The sequence below is a fragment of the Eulemur rufifrons genome, chromosome 8, assembly GCF_041146395.1.
Source record: "Eulemur rufifrons isolate Redbay chromosome 8, OSU_ERuf_1, whole genome shotgun sequence".
Classification (NCBI taxonomy): domain Eukaryota; kingdom Metazoa; phylum Chordata; class Mammalia; order Primates; family Lemuridae; genus Eulemur; species Eulemur rufifrons.
In genome coordinates, this window is record NC_090990.1 from 83,649,226 (window position 1) to 83,667,458 (window position 18,233).

Sequence of the window (18,233 nt, forward strand, 5' to 3'; positions counted from 1 at the left end):
AAGAAAAACATTATTATGACAAAAGTTTAAATTAATTCTAGCCAAAAGGAAGGTACTTTTTATTTTGGTAATAATTTATAGTTTTTGTAAATTCATAATCTAGGCACCTTGAAATGTTGAAATTAACTCTTGGATCTTCTTACCATCTTCTTCCTCTAGCAGCCCAGAACCTCAGGCTGGGAACCACCAAGTTCACTGTAATATAGCTCTGTGGAAAAAATAAATCATATAGTCCAGAAACTCCACCATTTTAGTGTACAAATAGTGAGGCTCACTTGCTATTCCACAAAGGGCAAGAGAAGACTGCTTTTGGAATCTTTTAGAAATAGGAATTTAAGTTTAGGATACAATAGAAATATTGTAGCATTTCTTTTTATTGCTTTGAAACAGTGAGATAAGATAAATCACAGTTAAATATTCATTAAAGGTCATGTTGTATGCCATGTGAACATTTTGGGCCCTGTTTTTAGCCAGTGTTAATCTATAGGTGGGGACTTGTTATGGTTTAGCAGTAATAATGATATAATGGTGCTATGGGTAGAACAAATCACTCCATAACTTTTAAACTTGGTCTATTGCATGCTTAATTTAAGTGGGGTGTTAATTTAAACATTTTTCAAAAGATCATGAAATATTACTCAATTCTTTACAATCTCATGCGCTACTTTCTTTCTTATATTCAGGACAGGGTTGTTTACTCCAGACATGGCATTTGAAGCAATAGTCAAGAAACAGATTGTAAAGCTGAAAGGGCCTTCCTTGAAGAGTGTAGACTTGGTAATACAAGAATTAATCAACACCGTCAAGAAGTGTACCAAAAAAGTAAGTTTGAATGATTTAACTTTCCAGCAAGGGACTGTTAATATTTGGTTTATCCACCTTTCCTATCTCGTTGTGTGGTTCTTTTTCCCTGACAGCAACCCCTGCCTGACTTCATCATAAATGTTGTGTGTTTGCCCAAGGGGAAGGATTGTGGAAAGTACTGAGTGGGAATTGCTTTCATGATGGGCAGACATACTGTCTTCTATCATTTCAAATGGGGTTGCCTAGACCACAAAGAGTATATCTTAGTCAGCTATATTTTTTCTTATAGTCTTAAACAGATAAACATGACTTTAGGTGAATGCACCAAACTCATTTTTCCTATGGTGCATGGATGAGGGTAATTGTTAGGAGAAGCACTTGTTGATATTGTGTGTATTGGGAAGAAAATTCTAAATTATAAATGAATTCCATTTGAGCCTGGGCATTTTGAGAAGAGGCAGTGCAGTATAGTAGTTAAGAGCCCAGCCTCTGAGGTCCAATTACCTTAGAGCCAGATTCGAATCCTGGTTCTGATACTTACTTTCTTTATGACTGTAGGCATCATACTTAATCCATCTAGTCTTGTTAATTTATCTCTGAACTGGGGAAGATGATGATAATAATACCAACACCGCAGTGAGGATTGAAACAAGCTGATGCCTGATGCTATGGGGCACCTAACACACTGTAACCACAGAAAGTGCTCAGTAAATGGTGGCTGGTCTATAAATCACCACTTTAGTAGCAACCAGCATTCTCTACCCTGAGTATCTACCGAATCTCTGCTGTAGAGTGATGGGGAGAGACTTCCCAGTTTGGGGGACGCCTCACTGAGGAATATGAAGGATGTGTGCTGAATTCCTTGTAACATGAAAAGGGTACCTTGTAGTAGAAAATGTAAGAGGATTGGTAATGATGCCTAGGGTAGGGTAGGCCTCCCCATGACAGTTAACACTGGTATTTTGAGCATTTCTTCAAAGTGTAGATACTTCTGTTTTTGTTATTTTTGTTACCTTTCCCTTTACATATGGTTACTCGGGGTAATCTTTGTGAAAAACCAGTGAGAAGAAAGAGAAAGAATGAAAGAGACAGAGAATGAATATGAACATGGGTCCCCAGTTACCTGGCAGAAAAGCCCAGGTGAAGAAAAGATGTACATAGAGAAAGAAGCGAGCAGGCTGAATTGCTAGATGTGAATGCTAAAAGAAAAGGAGGAAGTGGAACTAATTTGGGAGCTAGAAGTAACTCTGGAGGTTCAGACCCCTTCTCTAGAGCTCTGTATTCTTCCACGTTGTTCCCTAAACTCCTAGTCTCTCTTCTCCAAAACAGAAAAAGCCACAAGAGTTAAGGATGGAGGGACAGGGAAAAGAATGCACACAAGGAAGAAAAAATCAATCTTTATACCGGCTCTCCATTTGGAAACTTGAAGCCAGTTAGTAATACTTGACATTCCTGCTGTCCTTGTTTACTCTTCAAAGTGCAACCTATCTTGTTACCTATACATTTAAAGCTCTCTTAATTGATCTCTTATCTGACTTACAGGATTAACTGATACTGCATTCTCCATTGACCATAAGGATTGCCACCCTCAGCCAGAAGGCTTCTCTTTAGGTTGTCCATGTACTCTTGTTCCTGCCAATTAACCTGTCTTTTTTTTTTTTTTTACGAGGCTCAGTTGTGTTTGCCCTCAAACCTGTTTATCCAGTGTATTTCTTATTTTAATTAGATACTTTAAATGAAGAGTAAGTAAGCTGATCAAATACAGAAAAGACTTTTGTGTTTTATTTCTATGAAAACTAAGCTGAATGCTTTGAAAAGATGTGATAAATGTTAGCTACAGAAGCTTTGCTATTGACTAGGTGTAGGCAGTATAATGGCAAAAAAAAGTGTGTGTTTGGGAAGGGGGTTTATAAAAATCTAGCTAGGTTCTGCATTGATGATTTCACAAGTGTCTTCAGGTTCTCTCTCCACTTGAAAGAAAGCAAAACTGGAAATGGTAGATGAAGGATGTGGTTTATGTAAGACAGAAGATGCATAACTCCAATCAGCAGATCCATATGCAGAGAGCAGCCCTTGGCCGTACATCAAAAGATTGGCACATGTGTGTACATTTATGTTTTAAGTTATATAAAGTGTTTATGGTATGTATGAATCATTTTTTTTTTTTATCATTTTCCATTTTATCCGACTTACTGGAAAACCAACAGTCAGTTCCGATGGCATGGGATGAGACAGCTTGTTCCCAGACACTTTTTGGCTTCTATTCTTGTTCTCCATCCTTTGAACCTCCCTCTCTATTATGCTCCCTAGATCAGTCTCCTATATGTGCATATTTTTACTGTCTTCTCTAAACAGTCTATAGTTTGCCTTAAATAAAATAAATAAAATCAAACCTAGCTTTTGCCCTGAGGTTATTGTTTACCCTGTAGCTTTCTTCAGTGAAGGATATTTATTGGCCTAAACCAGAAATATCTAAGGTCCTTGATCAGGCATGACATTTGCCTACTTCTTCTTTTATGGCTTCCAAGCACCATTCCTTCACCTTCCTGTAAAAATCTTCCATGAAGGCCAAGGTGGTACCAGCTGTGCCACCCCTTTCCTTATATTCACCATTCCCCTCAAGTCCCTGGTCACTCCCTTACGTTCATCAGGACCTGTAGGACCCAGCTTACATTTTTCCTCCCTATCCCAAATTCCCTCTCAACTTGGAAGACTTCAGTGTCCATGTAGAGATCACGTCCAACACCCAGCAGCTACGTCATTTGAGATCTTTGGCTCCAGTGGCTCTCCGGTCAGTCCATGCTAGAATCACACTTCCATGACCTCTTCTAGCCCTTATCATCATCAACAAATGTTTTACCAAGAAATTGTAAGCTCTAAATCTAGGGTTTGCAAAACACTAATCACCCCTTCCTGCCCTCTTTGGATTTTAAGCCAATTGGCAAATTAATAGAAGAGCTCTATTTTGAAAGTTTGAAATTTAATGTCCACTTTACTGCTCGTGGATCTAGATAGGGACATGTGTCTGGGACTTGCTGCTAAAGTGGAGCCTCCTGTTACGTCCTGTTCTGTCATTAAACCTCCGAGCACCTTTGGTGGATGGGTGGAGCAGACGCACATCTGCCTTTAGCTTTCCGATCTATGACTTCAATTCTGCTTGGATTAACTTTGCCACCTGATGAAACTCCAAGGCTGATAAAATTTACCATTTGTCTTTATTTCCCTTTCTCCCAGGTTCCTGAAGAGCTTGGAGATAATTGGCCGTTTGTGTGAATTGGTGCTGCAATATATTCAGTCTTCTGCCTTAGTCTGATCTTAAGTGCTTCAGTGTATTATCCATTCATGACTTCCTGTATTCTCCACAATAGTGACATTAAACTACTAACAATCTCTTCCAGTCACACTCATCACTTTCATCCTCACTTTCAATGATGATTTCACAGAGGAAGTAGGGGCCATAAATGAAAACGTTGATTCTTTTCTTCTAAGCCCCAAATGTACCTGCATTCACAGCTGTCCTACCTCCTTGTCTCCGTCTCGGGGGAGGTGGGACCCCTGACCAAAGCTGGCTTCCTTCCTGTACTCTCACCTCCCCAGGGCAAATACTCTTTTGATTCTTCTATTTCCTGAATCATCACCTTCTCCATCACATAAAAAAAATCAGTATATAAATGTATTTACGTCTGTCATGATTTAAAATGAAGCAGTGACAAAGACCTATCTACTGCCCTATTTCTTTCCTCTTCATGGCCAGACTTCTTGGGAAAACAATAATTTATGCTTTGTTATCTTTACTGTCTCGTCTCCAGCAAACTTCTCAGCAGAAATCTGGCTTCCACCCCACCACTCTATGGAAATGATTATGGCAAAGGCCAGCCAGAGTCCTGACTGCCAGATCTAATGGACACTCTTATCTCCGATGCTATATTCTATCCTCTTTTTGAAGCTGACACTCCTCTCTCATGGTTTCTCTTCCATCCTTCTCTTGATTTCCTCCTCCACCTCCTTCAAGTTTGTCTGCCTTTGCCTGCCTCCACACTGGAGTCCTACACCGCTTGCTCCTGGTTTCCTTCCTGTCTCATTATATTTTCTCCCTGGCAGATGACACCTTCTGTAGTTCAACTACCGCTTAAAATATTGGCCATTCCCAAATCTATACCTTCAGCTCAAGCCTCTTTGCAGAAACTGTCTATAGACTACTGCTACTACTATGCTTTTTCCTGACTAAGGCCCTAAATGTTTATTTTATTTTATTTTTCTTAACCTGAATCACTCTAGTGGCTTCCTAACTGATCTTTCTACCTCCAGTCTGGTCACCTCAAATTCATCCTCCCCACTGCTATCAAAGTTGGCCTTTCTAAAATACAGATCTATATTTTGCCTATATCCTTAAAATTATTCAATGGTTCCTCCGAGCCTTGAGAATAAAGTTCAAATCATTTGGGTTGTATTTAGTTTTACCGTCTGCTCTCTGAATACTTCTCCAGCTACATCTATGGTCACACTGCTTGCTTCAGCCATCGGAAATGATTTGCCCTATCCCCAGATTGTTCCTGCCTTTGGCCTTTGCATATCTGAGTCCTGTTTTCTAGAATATCTCCCTTTCCCTCCTGGCTCTCCTGGCCATCCCCTCTCGTTTTTCAGGTCCAGCTCAATTATCGTCTTTTCCTTAATATCTTCCTGGAGGGCCTCTGTGAGTCCGTTCTCCGTCTCTCTCCTTTCTCCTTTCTCGGTGTTTCAGGTGGTGTCCTATTTCCATCATAGCACTTACGATTCTGCATTGTGATTTGTTTATGTGACTATCTCCCATTACCGACTAACACTTTAGATGTTCTTTAACTAACGCTTCAGATGTTCTAAAGTTACCTCAAGGCCAAAGAAATATATACTTGGTTTTAAAAGAGTATTTTAATCATTTCTTTTAAAATGATAAAATTTAGGCAGGTTTTCTTTCAAACATGTATCTTTTTTCCTTATACCTCATTTTGATGTTCTTGACTTTTGGCCTCATTAGGTCTGCCTTCAACTTCTTTTATTTTAAAAATGGCGTAATTAAAATCTTTTGCAAAGCATAACAATCCTAATTAGAGTTGAGTATGCTGGGGCTTTACTACTTGCCCCCTTTTGAACATGAGCCATAGAAAAGGTGACTGTGTAATTTATTGTCCAATGCAGGAGATTTTAAGGGGGTGCTATTAATACTTTCACTGGAGTAACAGGAGTAAACCAAGACTTCCCCAGGCAACGTGGAAATGTAGAGCTATTCCAGCTATATTGTATTTATATATATATATGTATATTTCTCTTATAGCATTTATATATATAAACTTAAAGCACTGTTTTCATTTACAACTCCTCATGTTGGATGCCTTATGTGCAAAAACTTTAACTGTTTTTTTTCTTAAGCCACATAAATAAACATCAGTGAAAAACATATGGGATTTATGTGTGTTCAAACAACAAAGCACAAAGCTAGACTTCTAACCCGGGGGAATGCATTTCTTCTCAGATATTTTCTCACTGTTGTCTCTGGGGCACTGGAGGACAAGACAGGAACATTAGAACTCTATGAGCTATTTGGCGTCACTCCAGGGACATCTCAACTTCAGGATTTTTGTGGTGGGCATCGCTTTTCAGCTGCTTTTCTTTACCCTCTCTCTCCTCCAGTGCATCGTCACAGGGTGCTGAAGTTCTTTTCAGGAAGCACTGAGAGGAACAACTTGTTTTTTTAACCACAGTTTAGCAACTGTGCCATTTAATGGCCTCTTGGGAAACCACATTCTTGGATCGCCATCATACCAATTAATTGATTTTTTTTTTCTGCTTAGGAAAAAAAAATGGTTTTGCGAGAAAAAAGGATACCTTAGTTGGCTATTAGAAATACAGGGAAAGATTTTCCATTAAAAAGTACTGTTAGAAGAAATGCTGAATTTTGTGTCACGTTAGGTAAATAAATATTTGGTCCTGAATGCTCATAACTAAACAAGCAAATCCAAAGTCCTATAAGGCCCTACATGATCTGGCCCCACTTCTCATCTCATCTTCTGCCCCTTCCCTGAGCAAGTTCACTCCAGCTGGACTGGTTTCCTTGTTTCTTCAACAGGCCAATGAAACATGACTGTAGTGTCTTTGCATTTCTCCTTCTTGATGCTGGAAATGCTCTGCATGACCAGACCCTTGCTTCCTTCTGGTCTCTGTTCAAATGTCCCCTGATCAGAGTCTTCCTCTGACTTTCCTATCTACAGTTGCACAGCCCTCTTCCTAAATATACACACATGCACACTCACACACACACTAACACACATACCCTACTGTTCATCTACTTAGGAAACTTTATTTATCTTTGCAATGCATATGACTGCATGAATTATACTGTATATGTCTTTTGCTGTTAAATGTTGTAGGATAATAAAGAGGCCTTGAGCAATGTAAGAGCCATGAGAGTAAGAACTTGGTTTATTAAGCTCATCACTTTATTTGCAACCCCTAAAATAGCCAGACCTTCAATAATAATTACTGAATGAATAATGGAAAGAATAAATGAATCATGTGTCATTGACTTGGCAGGTAATGATCAATTTGGGTGAAGGAGGATGAAGGAGAATAGTTGCAAAGCATTACACCCAAATAAGACTTTCTTTTAGGTCCAGATGTGCTGTTGTCTTTATGCTATATAAAAAGACTTACATTTCACTTCCTCCAATGACTGACTGTCCTGTCAAACAAACTCTGTGCTGTGCTTAGCATGTAGTTGCTACCTCATGCAGCAGACTTTGGTACCCAGACCTCACATCAGGCTAGTTTTTAAGGGTTGAACCTTTTATTGGGTATTATAGGGAATTCTGGCCTGGGACTTGGCTTTAAAGGGATAGAAATCTCACCTTTTAGTCTTACAATTCATTAAAGCATTTGTAATCTTTATAGTTGACTCTTAATTTGTAATTTTCATGGCCCGTGATTTTCCTCCTACCTTCTGTTTTGATTTTTCTTCCATTTTAGCTTCTCATTAATATTAATATGTCTACCAGAGATAAACTTGAGAAGAGAGAGATGAAACCTGATTATGACTTTCAGGTATTGTTTGCCACATGTCAACCCACTCTGACCTCCTATTTGGATGTTTTCTGAATCACTTACATAAGACACCGTGCCTCTTCTGACTATTTTTCAGTTTTAATTCACCCAAGTTTGGACTTTTTGTTTTTATTCCTTAGCATTTGACAAATATTAATGACACTACAGTTCTCTTCATTTCTCTGTTTAAAAGTTTTTCCATCACATACCTCACTATTTCTTCTACTATTTGTAGAAAATATTTGAGGTTTCCAGATTTGAGATTTGCCCACCTGGAGAAGAACACTATTTATTTCTCTCTGACCACTTTACCCCAGTTCACCTGGTTGGAATCTGGCTCCTTTCCTCTTTCTGCTAACATCACTGAGGCCTTCCTAGACTTCTTATATGTTACTCTTAACATCCAGAGCACCTCATAAAGAATTTTCCCACCCACCCCTGTGTAATTTAGAAGAAACTCACCATTTCTTGTTTGCTTTACATTAGAATTGCTTCTCATCTTCGATAACCATTGTGAATGTACCTGTTTTTTTCTTTTCTCATAGCAAATGTTTTGTGCCCAGATGAATATTTTCTCATCTCATGAATAAATCCAACATTATGCCCTGCACAAATAAAGGATTACTAGGGATTTAGGGTGGGCTTTAATTCACAGGAAATGGTATAAAATTATTGTATGCTTTTATGAATTATAATTGCTACTCAGTTTGTAGCAAGTGGCCAACATTTGAAGGTTTATAGCTTTTTGATAAAAACAGAACCTGTATCTTTAGGTCAGCCAAACCAGTCAAGTTAAGTGATGTGCATAGAAGAAATTTTATTCTGGTTTTAGTTTATTTTTTTTAGTGATATTTGGTATGGAACTATGAACAAATGGTTACCTAATAACCTAAGTCTTTGCTAGAGGCATCAGCTTTGTTATTCTTGAAGCTGTAGGAATCTGCCTGGTCTCGTGGCTGTTTCAAGAGAAACATAATAGCATGGCTTTTATGATTAATTGTTAATAAATTTTATAAGTGTGTAATTTTTGTTTTATTTGATAGAAATGTCTTATGAGTGATTTTTTTTTTTCTCTAGGGAAAAATATGGTCCATGCATAAATTAAATTTTTATATTGAGGCTCCCACCAAAATAATGAAGCACTACCCTAAATAATATTTAATATATTGGACTTTATTAAAACATGTCTTGCTGCTTTCTATAAGAAAGTATATAATTAAAATTTTTGTCTTAGAATTAAATGTTAAAGGTTTTGTTTCCTATAGTCATATGTATTGTATTCTCTCCATTGAATGTTCCTTATTATTTAAGAATATTCAATTTGTAATTTGTAATTCAATGAAATTTCAGTGTAACAATAAGCTATTTAGAAGTAATTTTCCATTTAATAGATGTACAGCTTTGACTGGAAGTTTCACTATTATGTGAGCATCAAATTCTCAGACACCTTCTCATAGCAGGTTTAGGCATTTATTTCTTTGTGTTTTTCCTTTTTAAAAAATATTTCTCTCGTATGACTATATAGTCAATCTGCTACTTGAGACTGTGAGGTTTTTAATGTCAGGTTGCACAACATAAACTGAACATAGAGCTGGGTGATAGCAGCTGCCCAATGAATTACAGATGCGGTATAAATTTAGGAATGTAAAATTATTGTAACCAATAGCAACACCTTAATTCCTTGATCCTATATAAACTAATTTACAGAATATTTAAAAAATCAACAGAGAATAAAATCTAAAGATGGTACCTTCTAGATCAATATTATTCAGACGTACATGATTGGAATTTTGGTGATTTTTACAAAAAAATCATATTCTTCTACCTGTAGTCTTTTAATTCGACATCCAGAGCAAAAGAGACTGAAAATTGTAATGATTTAAATGGTTGAGGAAACTGTGATTGTACCATAAACAAGAAACAGAAGAAAGGTGAAGGAGCCAATTGAGTGATCAGAGTTGATTATGTTTTTTTTTTTTTTTTTGAGACAGAGTCTCACTCTGTTGCCCAGGCTAGAGTGCCATGGCGTCAGCCTAGCTCACGGCAACCTCAAACTCCTGAGCTTAAGCGATCCTCCTGTCTCAGCCTCCCGAGTAGCTGGGACTACAGGCATGCACCACCATGCCCGGCTAATTTTTTCTATATATATTTTTAGCTGTCCATATAATTTCTTTCTATTCTTAGTAGAGATGGGGTCTCGCTCTTGCTCAGGCTGGTCTCGAACTCCTGAGCTCAAATGATCCGCCCACCTCGGCCTCCCAGAGTGCTAGGATTACAGGCGTGAGCCACCACGCCCGGCCTGATTATGTTTTAAAGCTGAGTGAAGGGCCACACACGTCGAGCTGGAACTTCTTTGAATGAGCTAGGGAAGTGAGTGCTAGAAAGCCTACTCAGAAACTGTTTCGAATGTCAGTAGGATTTTTTTTCTTCTTTTTTCTTTTTTTCTTTTTAAGACAGACTCTCATTCTGTTGCCCGGGCTAGAGTGCCGTGGCATCAGCCTAGCTCACAGCAACCTCAAACTCCTGGGCTCAAGCAATCCTCCTGCCTCAGCCTCCCAAGTAGCTGGGACTACAGGCATGCGCCACCATGCCCGGCTAATTTTTTCTATTTTTAGTTGTTTGGCTAATTTCTTTCTATTTTTAGTACAGACAGGGTCTCGCTCTTGCTTAGGCTGGTCTCAAACTCCTGAGCTGAAGCGATCGCCCGCCTTGGCCTCCCAGAGTGCTAGGATTACAGGCGTGAGCCACCGCATCTGGCCAGGACTTTTTTTTTCTTTTTGCAATTTTCCTATATGTACCTTAAGAAGAACTGAGACTAGAGTTTTACATTTGAGAGCCAGCAATTAAAATCAGGGTTTTGATTTTTGCACTCCTACAACCAGTTCAATGTCAACCAGCTAGCAACCAGACCAGTTTTATTACTGCCTTCCAGAGATGCCTAGGTCTCACATGGCGTGGTGTCTTCTTTAGTGTTTTTCCTCTTTTCCCTCCATGAGGGCAGTTCTTCTAGTATGTTCCCTTTTCTTTTGTTCCATTGACTATTTGGGCTGATCGAGTTCCCAGTTGACCTAATTGTAGGTACAAAATTATGGCTCTGTCAGGTTCCTTTCCTGGTAAAATTGAGCCCAGGGTAGTAAGCTTGGGAAGGTCAGGAGACGCAGGCACACACATAAAAATCAATCTTCCTGCCAAAGCCAGTAGATTCGAGGCATTCTTAGATGTCTCTACTTCATGGGATACTCTTGTCATTTTGGCCTTTTTCTGACTTAATGATGGCCATGTACTGGCCTGGGGTCCTTCAGCTGTCGTCAAGTATTTAGTTTCTGAATAAATATTTATATTGCCACTCTTTGGTGGCTTTAAAAATAACCTTCTGTTGGAATTTACTTCCTAAATGTTGTTAAAGGCATCCCACTCCTCCTTGGTAGACCACTATTGCTTGTGTAGTTACTTCTCTGAAGCAGTGTGAGTCTATAATAATGTGGCTGGCATTGAAAAGCAAGCATCCCTTGATAGCTTGGGATGCTACCTGAGTTCAGGAGAGCAACAATAGCTCAGGTGGCCTAGGGCAGGCTAGTGGTTAGTGCCAGATATACTACTCAGGTTTACAATAGTGAAGAAGGACTGGTATTGATCAGCTATTCCTTCCACACTCTGAAGGCTTTTTAAGCCTCACAAAAAAATAGCTTGCAGTATTCTTAGAGTGTCAAAAGGGATTCTGGAGTGATAGAGCTTTCCCTAGAGAATGTTTCCAAAATGGGAAGTGGAAGCTCCATTTTTATCTTGCAATAATTCATAAATAAGCTCTCAAATGAGCATATACATCAGGATTCAGATTAAAAGTGCTAGTGAGTGAGGGAGGGATTAGTGACCTCATGAAGAGACACTGGGCTGTGACTTTTTCTTCTTGAGACAGAGTTTCACTCTGTTGCCCAGGCTAGAGTGCAGTGGCACCATCATAGCTCACTGCTACCTCAAACTCCTGGGCTCAAGCAATCCTGCCTCAGCCTCCTCAGTAGCTGGGACTACAGGTGCACACCACCACACCCAGATGATTTTTTTCCATTTTTAGTAGAGACGGGGTTTCGCTCTTACTCAGGCTGGTCTCGAACTCCTGAGCTCAAGTAATCCACCCACCTTGGCCTCCCAGAGTGCTAGGATTACAGGCGTGAGCCACCACACCTGGCCTGGGCTGTGATTTTTGAAGTAACCAATGCAGCTAAGGCAAGACAGCCAAACTAAGGAAGGTTTCTATGTTTTGATGATGTTGTCATAAAAGTATTCTATATCCACTGTAGAAAAGTTTGGAAAAGGCAGAGAAGTAAAATTATGCATAATTCAAAGAGTTATTGCTGTTAACATTTTGTAGTATTTGTGCAGATCTTTTTGGTTTTTTTTTTTTTTTGAGACAGAGTCTCACTCTGTTGCCCGGGCTAGAGTGAGTGCCGTGGCGTCAGCCTAGCTCACAGCAACCTCAAACTCCTGGGCTCAAGCGATCCTCCTGTCTCAGCCTCCCGAGTAGCTGGGACTACAGGCATGCACCACCATGCCCGGCTAATTTTTTCTGTATATATATTTTTAGCTGTCCATATAATTTCTTTCTATTATTAGTAGAGATGGGGTCTCGCTCTTGCTCAGGCTGGTCTCGAACTCCCGAGCTCAAACGATCCGCCCACCTCGGCCTCCCAGAGAGCTAGGATTACAGGCGTGAGCCACCGCGCCCGGCCAGTGCAGATCTTTTTGTACACACAGACAGTAGACTTGCATGCAGCATTAGGAGATTTAACATTTGTATGTCATCTTGTGATTATGATGGTTCCATGAAGTACTGCAGTTAGTTATCTTGCTAAGACACTAATGGGCATCATGCATATTATAAAACTGGTGTGCACAGTGATTTGTGCATTTGTAAGGTTGGGCTATATCCTTGATAGAGATCAAAGGTATATGGTGGTGTGTAACTGTGTGTGTATGAGTTTATGTTTTAGTCAATTTTCTTTTCTTTTTTCTGTTTTAGACAGAGTCTCACTCTGTGGTCCAGGCAAGTGCTGTGGCATTAGCCTAGCTCACAGCAACCTCAAACTCCTGGGCTCAAGCAATCCTCCTGCCTCAGCCTCCCAAGTAGCTGGGACTACAGGCATGCGCCACCATGCCCAGCTAATTTTTTCTATTTTTAGTAGAGATGGAGTCTCTTTCTTGTTCAAGCTGGTCTCAAACTCCTGAGCTCAAGCTATCCTCCTGTCTTGGCCTCCCAGAGTGCTAGAATTATAGGTGTGAGCCACTGCGCCTGGCCATGGTCTATTTTCTGTTGCTTATAACAGAATACTTAAAACTGGATAACTTATAAAGAAAAAGAATTTGTTTCTTACAGTTTGGGAGGCTGAAAAGTCCAAGGTCTAGGGACCGCATCTGGTGAGGGCCTTCATGCTGGTGGGGACTCCTCTGCAGAATGTCAAGGCAGTGCAGGGTATCATTCACATGGCAAGGAGGCTGAACTTGCTAACATGCTAGCTCAGGTCTCTCATCCTCTTCTTATAAAGCTTCCAGTTCCATTCCCATGATAGCCCATTAATTCATGAGTGGACTAGTCCATTCACGAGAGCAGAGCCCTCATGACCCAATCACCTCTTAAAAGCCCCACCTCTCAATACTGTCACATTGGGGATTAAGTTTCAACTAGAGTTTTGGAGGGGACAAGTATTCAAACCATAGCATTATGCTCATGTATAATCATATTATATATTTAATATCCTGATTTTCTTCACTTAGTGCCACAAATACTTTACCATGTTATTAGATATTATTAAAAATGTGATTTCAAATGGCTACATTATATTCCATAAGGGAATCTACCTTAATTTATTGAACACTGGATACTTAGGTGGTTTATACCTTTGTTTGTTTGTCTCATTATTGTTAATCCAACTGATGTTGTGATGAATGTTCTTATTATTTTAGCTCAGAATCCTGTGAGGTAATTAGGTTGGGGTGTGTGTGTGTGTGTGTGTGTGTGTGTTTATGGTTTTTGATATGTATTGACAAATTGCTTTCCAGAAAGATTGTTTGCATTGACACCCCTTCAAATTTAAAAATGTGCTAATATCAGTATACCTTCATCTACAATAAGTCTTATAAAAATAATTATAGCAATTTGCCAACATAATATTTATTGGAAAAAATTCTAATTGGAATTAATCTTTTCCTGGAACAAGCCATCGGTGTGTCAACTTTTCTCCATTTCCACTGCTGCCATCCCAATGGAAGTCACCATTACTTTCCTTCTGAATTGCTTCAGTACCAGAACTCCAACAGGCTTGCAAGGATTTTCCTGAGGTGGCCCCTGTCTACCTTTCTAGCTTTGTCTCAAGATCATCCTCCTTAGGTTCTATACTAACCTTCCTTTATTTCTTTTGCCACTCGGTGCCCCTGTCCCCTCCATGCCTTCACACATGTTCCTTTCCCTGGCAAGCTTCGTCTTCCCCGCAGCTGTTCTCACACACCTTTGCCTGACTCAGTCCTCCTTCTAGAGTAGGGCTCCTTAAACATCCTCATAGCAACCGATCCTTTTTCTTCCTTATGTTGAAAACAACTGTAATTAATCCACTCACTTTTGTAAACTATGTTTTTAATAATTACCTGTATAATTTAGATGGGGTAAGTGATTGACATGCATTATTTCTATAGTTTTGCAAAAAATGTATACATGCTCATTTATTAGGGGAGAATTAAAAAAATTAGAATAGTCTGTGGTTCATGGAATGAATCATCTTCAAAGAATAATGACAAGACCATGGGCTCTGGACTCCTAGGACTTGGGTTGGAATCCTGGACCCACCATTTATGAGCTGTTTAGTCTTGGGAAAGTTACTTGACCTCTTCTGCTTCACTTTCCTCCTCTATAAAATGGGGTTAATATTATAGTTAAATGCATCTTTTATGATTGCTGTGAATATTGAAGGAAGTAATTCATGAAGTCCTTATTGTACAGCCTGGCACATGGCAGGTACTATATTATATAAATGTTAGTCATTATCCTTTTCTTTATTCTCTTTTCCATCTTCTTTATCTTTGAACTATGTTAAGTGCCAACTCTGCAGTGCATAGAACTAGGTGGTATCTAGGGGTCTGCTTTCTTTCTAGGGAATTGCCCTGTGGATTTTGCAGTGTTTCCTCTCAGATAATAAGCTTACTTCTCATGATATTTTGTGGAACTTCTTCTATCATTCTGACATTCTTCTTTAGGAATTCATGATACTTCACTTCCAGAATTGTAATGAGTATCATCTGTAAAATAACACAATTTATCTCTGTTTCTTTTTTTGGTAGTATAACTTTTTGAGTATTAACACTCAAATCTGTTTTCCTTGACAGCTGGCAAACTTCCCCAGACTCTGCGAGGAAACGGAAAGGATTGTTGCTAACCACATTCGTGAGCGAGAAGGGAAGACAAAGGACCAGGTAAGGAGAGAATTTCCCTGGTGGGCAGGGAGCTTGTGGGAAGTGGAAAGTGTCTCTAATGCTGTCAGGTGGTCTCCAGCAGCCAGCCTATCCCTTAATGGGAAAAAAATGTAGTGGAGCAGACAACTACATTAATGAATTGTACATGTGTTACTATACTAATATCTTCTGTATGTTAAAAATATAAACAAATATAGGGCCGGGCGCGGTGGCTCACGCCTGTAATCCTAGCACTCTGGGAGGCCGAGGTGGGCGGATCGTTTGAGCTCAGGAGTTCGAGACCAGCCTGAGCAAGAGCGAGACCCCATCTCTACTAAAAATAGAAAGAAATTATATGGACAGCTAAAAATATATATAGAAAAAAATTAGCCGGGCATGGTGGCGCATGCCTGTAGTCCCAGCTACTCGGGAGGCTGAGACAGGAGGATCACTTGAGCTCAGGAGTTTGAGGTTGCTGTGAGCTAGGCTGACGCCACGGCACTCACTCTAGCCTGGGCAACAGAGTGAGACTCTGTCTCAAAAAAAAAAAAAAAAAATATATAAACAAATATAAAGCCTTCAGAAGAATGAAATTTGAAAACAGTGATATGAGTTCCATTATTTTTTTTTCTGCAACACTCCATGGATCATCAGATGCAAACATTCTACTTTGAAAACCACTAATCCAGAAACATTCCATATTTTTTTTAAGACAGGAGTTCTTAACTTTTAATGGCCCTGCAGATAGGCTCTAGCAGGTTCACAGACCCCTAAAATGTTATGCAAAATGTTTAGTGTTTTTATTTTTTTCTGAGAAGAATGGACACAGCTTTTCATCAGCTTATCCACAGAACCTATGATTGAAAAAAATTTAAGAACTGCTCTTTTAAACATTTCTGACTATTTTGTAAGTATATATGGTTTGTAAGGAGTGACCTTGAGATTGTCTTCTAATCCTAGTTCTGTGATTTAGAAAGATGATTTTTCGAGTGAGGATAATTCATTAAGAAATGTGAAGGATTAAATGAAAATGATAAAAGCTTCCTACATTTAAGTGGGTTTTTTCTTAGTTACTTATAAAACGTTACAATGGGGAAAAAAACAAAGGTTTTTAAATACTTCTGAATTCCATGACACAGCTGCACATGTGATGTTGTGGAGAGAACACTGGACTTAGGCCATGTGTTCTCCACAAAATAACAGCATGTTCTTGTGAAAATCACTTATTTGGACTGTTGTTTTCTCATGTACAACATTGGGATGTTGGTCTATATGATCTCTGGAAGCCTCTGTAAGTTAGCATTCTAAGATTTTGCGATTCTCAAGTGCGTTGGGGCGGGGGAGTAATGGGAGAAAAATGAAATAAAAGAGAGAGTGGAACGAACCCCAGGGAGAGAGGCACAGCACCCCCAGAGTGTGCCTGTGGGGCGGGTGGAGGGACAGAGGATGGAGGCTCCACAGGTTGGGGCATTCGTGAGTGACTCCAGTCACAGCCTTTCCTCTCCCTGAGCTGGGGGGTTCACTGTTACTACTTTTTTATTGTTATGTTTTGAAAGTTAGTTAACCACTATTTATAGTTTTTACTTGTTTTTCAACTTTCACACTCTTGGATGGCTGCAATAGCCAAAAGTGGAGAAAATGGGCCTTGTGACTTATTTGAGATAAACAAGTCAATATTAATTCAAGCGCCTGTGACGTCAAGGCCAGGGCCAGATATACAGCCCCGTGGACGGAGGTTCCTTCTCCCCCCCATCTGCTGTCTGGGCTGCTCCTGGGCCAAGAAAACTTAGGTTCTCAGGAATCAGCTGTGCTCCTGACCTTGAGTAAATGAGCTAACTTCTGTTTCATTGTCTTTATGATCTTCAGATGATAAGCTATCCTACTGAACTCTTAGAGAAGCTACAGAAAAATGACATTAAAAACACCAATATGGTTATTATTTAAACCATCTTTGTGATCACAGCTAAGTCAGTTGATAACTTCTTCCTACTTTGTGTTTTAGAATTTTTGCTTTGGCAAAATGACTTGTTCAAACCTGGCATTGTTGTTAAGATCGTGGGCTCCTGGCTCAGACTCCCTGCCTTTGAATTCAAGCTCTACCATTTACTTTCTGTGTAACCACTGACAAGTTACTTGATCTTTTGACACTTCAATTTCCTCATCTTAAAGTGGCACAATGATGGTAGATAATTCCTCATAGGCATTTTGTGAGGATGAAATGAAGTAATCCAAATATAGCTCTTAGTTCTTAATTAATTCTAGTTGTTTTTGTTGTTCCCAAGAGCTATGACACACAGCAGATAGGAGGAAGACTCGTCTTTCCTGATTTCAGGGGAAATCGACTTCCATCTGCAACTCAGGCACAGTGGTTTCTTCCTTCCCCAAGTGTGGCAGAAGGGGAGGGGCAGGCCTCTCCCTCCTGAGGCCACTCTCAGGCAGCCTGGTCCCACAGGTGTCACCCTCCTGCAGAAGCTACTAGTGGTCACCGCTAATATGGACCTGTGTGGCACAGCAAAAACATGCCTGCTGGTGGTAATGTGAACATGTCATTTGGGATAGGTCTCACATTTCAATTCTGAGCTCTCTGCTGCCTTGGGCAACATGGTCCTTTTGAAGTATCTGATCAGAGAGAGTGACCTGTTTCCTCAGGTCTCTGTGCCTGAACTGTTTTGAGACATTCTTGTAGTTTTCCTTCTGGGAAAAAAAAAAAAAAAATAGAGTTACTGCCAACCTCCACTCTGGAAGCTTTGTGGGGGGAAAAGTCTTCAGAATTAAAAATACGCAAACCCATAAATCTATCTGAGCTTTTTTCTTGAAGGGTTTTTGAATATCTCTGTGTGCCAGCTGTTACTCTAGGTACTTCCATACGTGAACTTGTGTGGTGAAGTGGTTGACTTTGTGCAGGATTATTGCGACCA

At 39.7% G+C, this 18,233-nt stretch overlaps 1 protein-coding gene across 7 annotated transcripts in view; it reads left to right on the top strand.

Annotated features, from left to right (window-relative positions):
• The window catches only part of DNM3 (dynamin 3), a 533,160-nt gene that overhangs the window by 184,858 nt on the left and 330,069 nt on the right, over positions 1 to 18,233 (top strand). For all 7 annotated transcript variants that reach the window (XM_069478342.1, XM_069478346.1, XM_069478347.1 and 4 more), the window contains exons 10-11: positions 684 to 822; positions 15,250 to 15,336. In XM_069478342.1, coding sequence (XP_069334443.1) covers positions 684 to 822; positions 15,250 to 15,336 — 226 coding nt within the window. The remainder of the gene's footprint in view (positions 1 to 683; positions 823 to 15,249; positions 15,337 to 18,233) is intronic.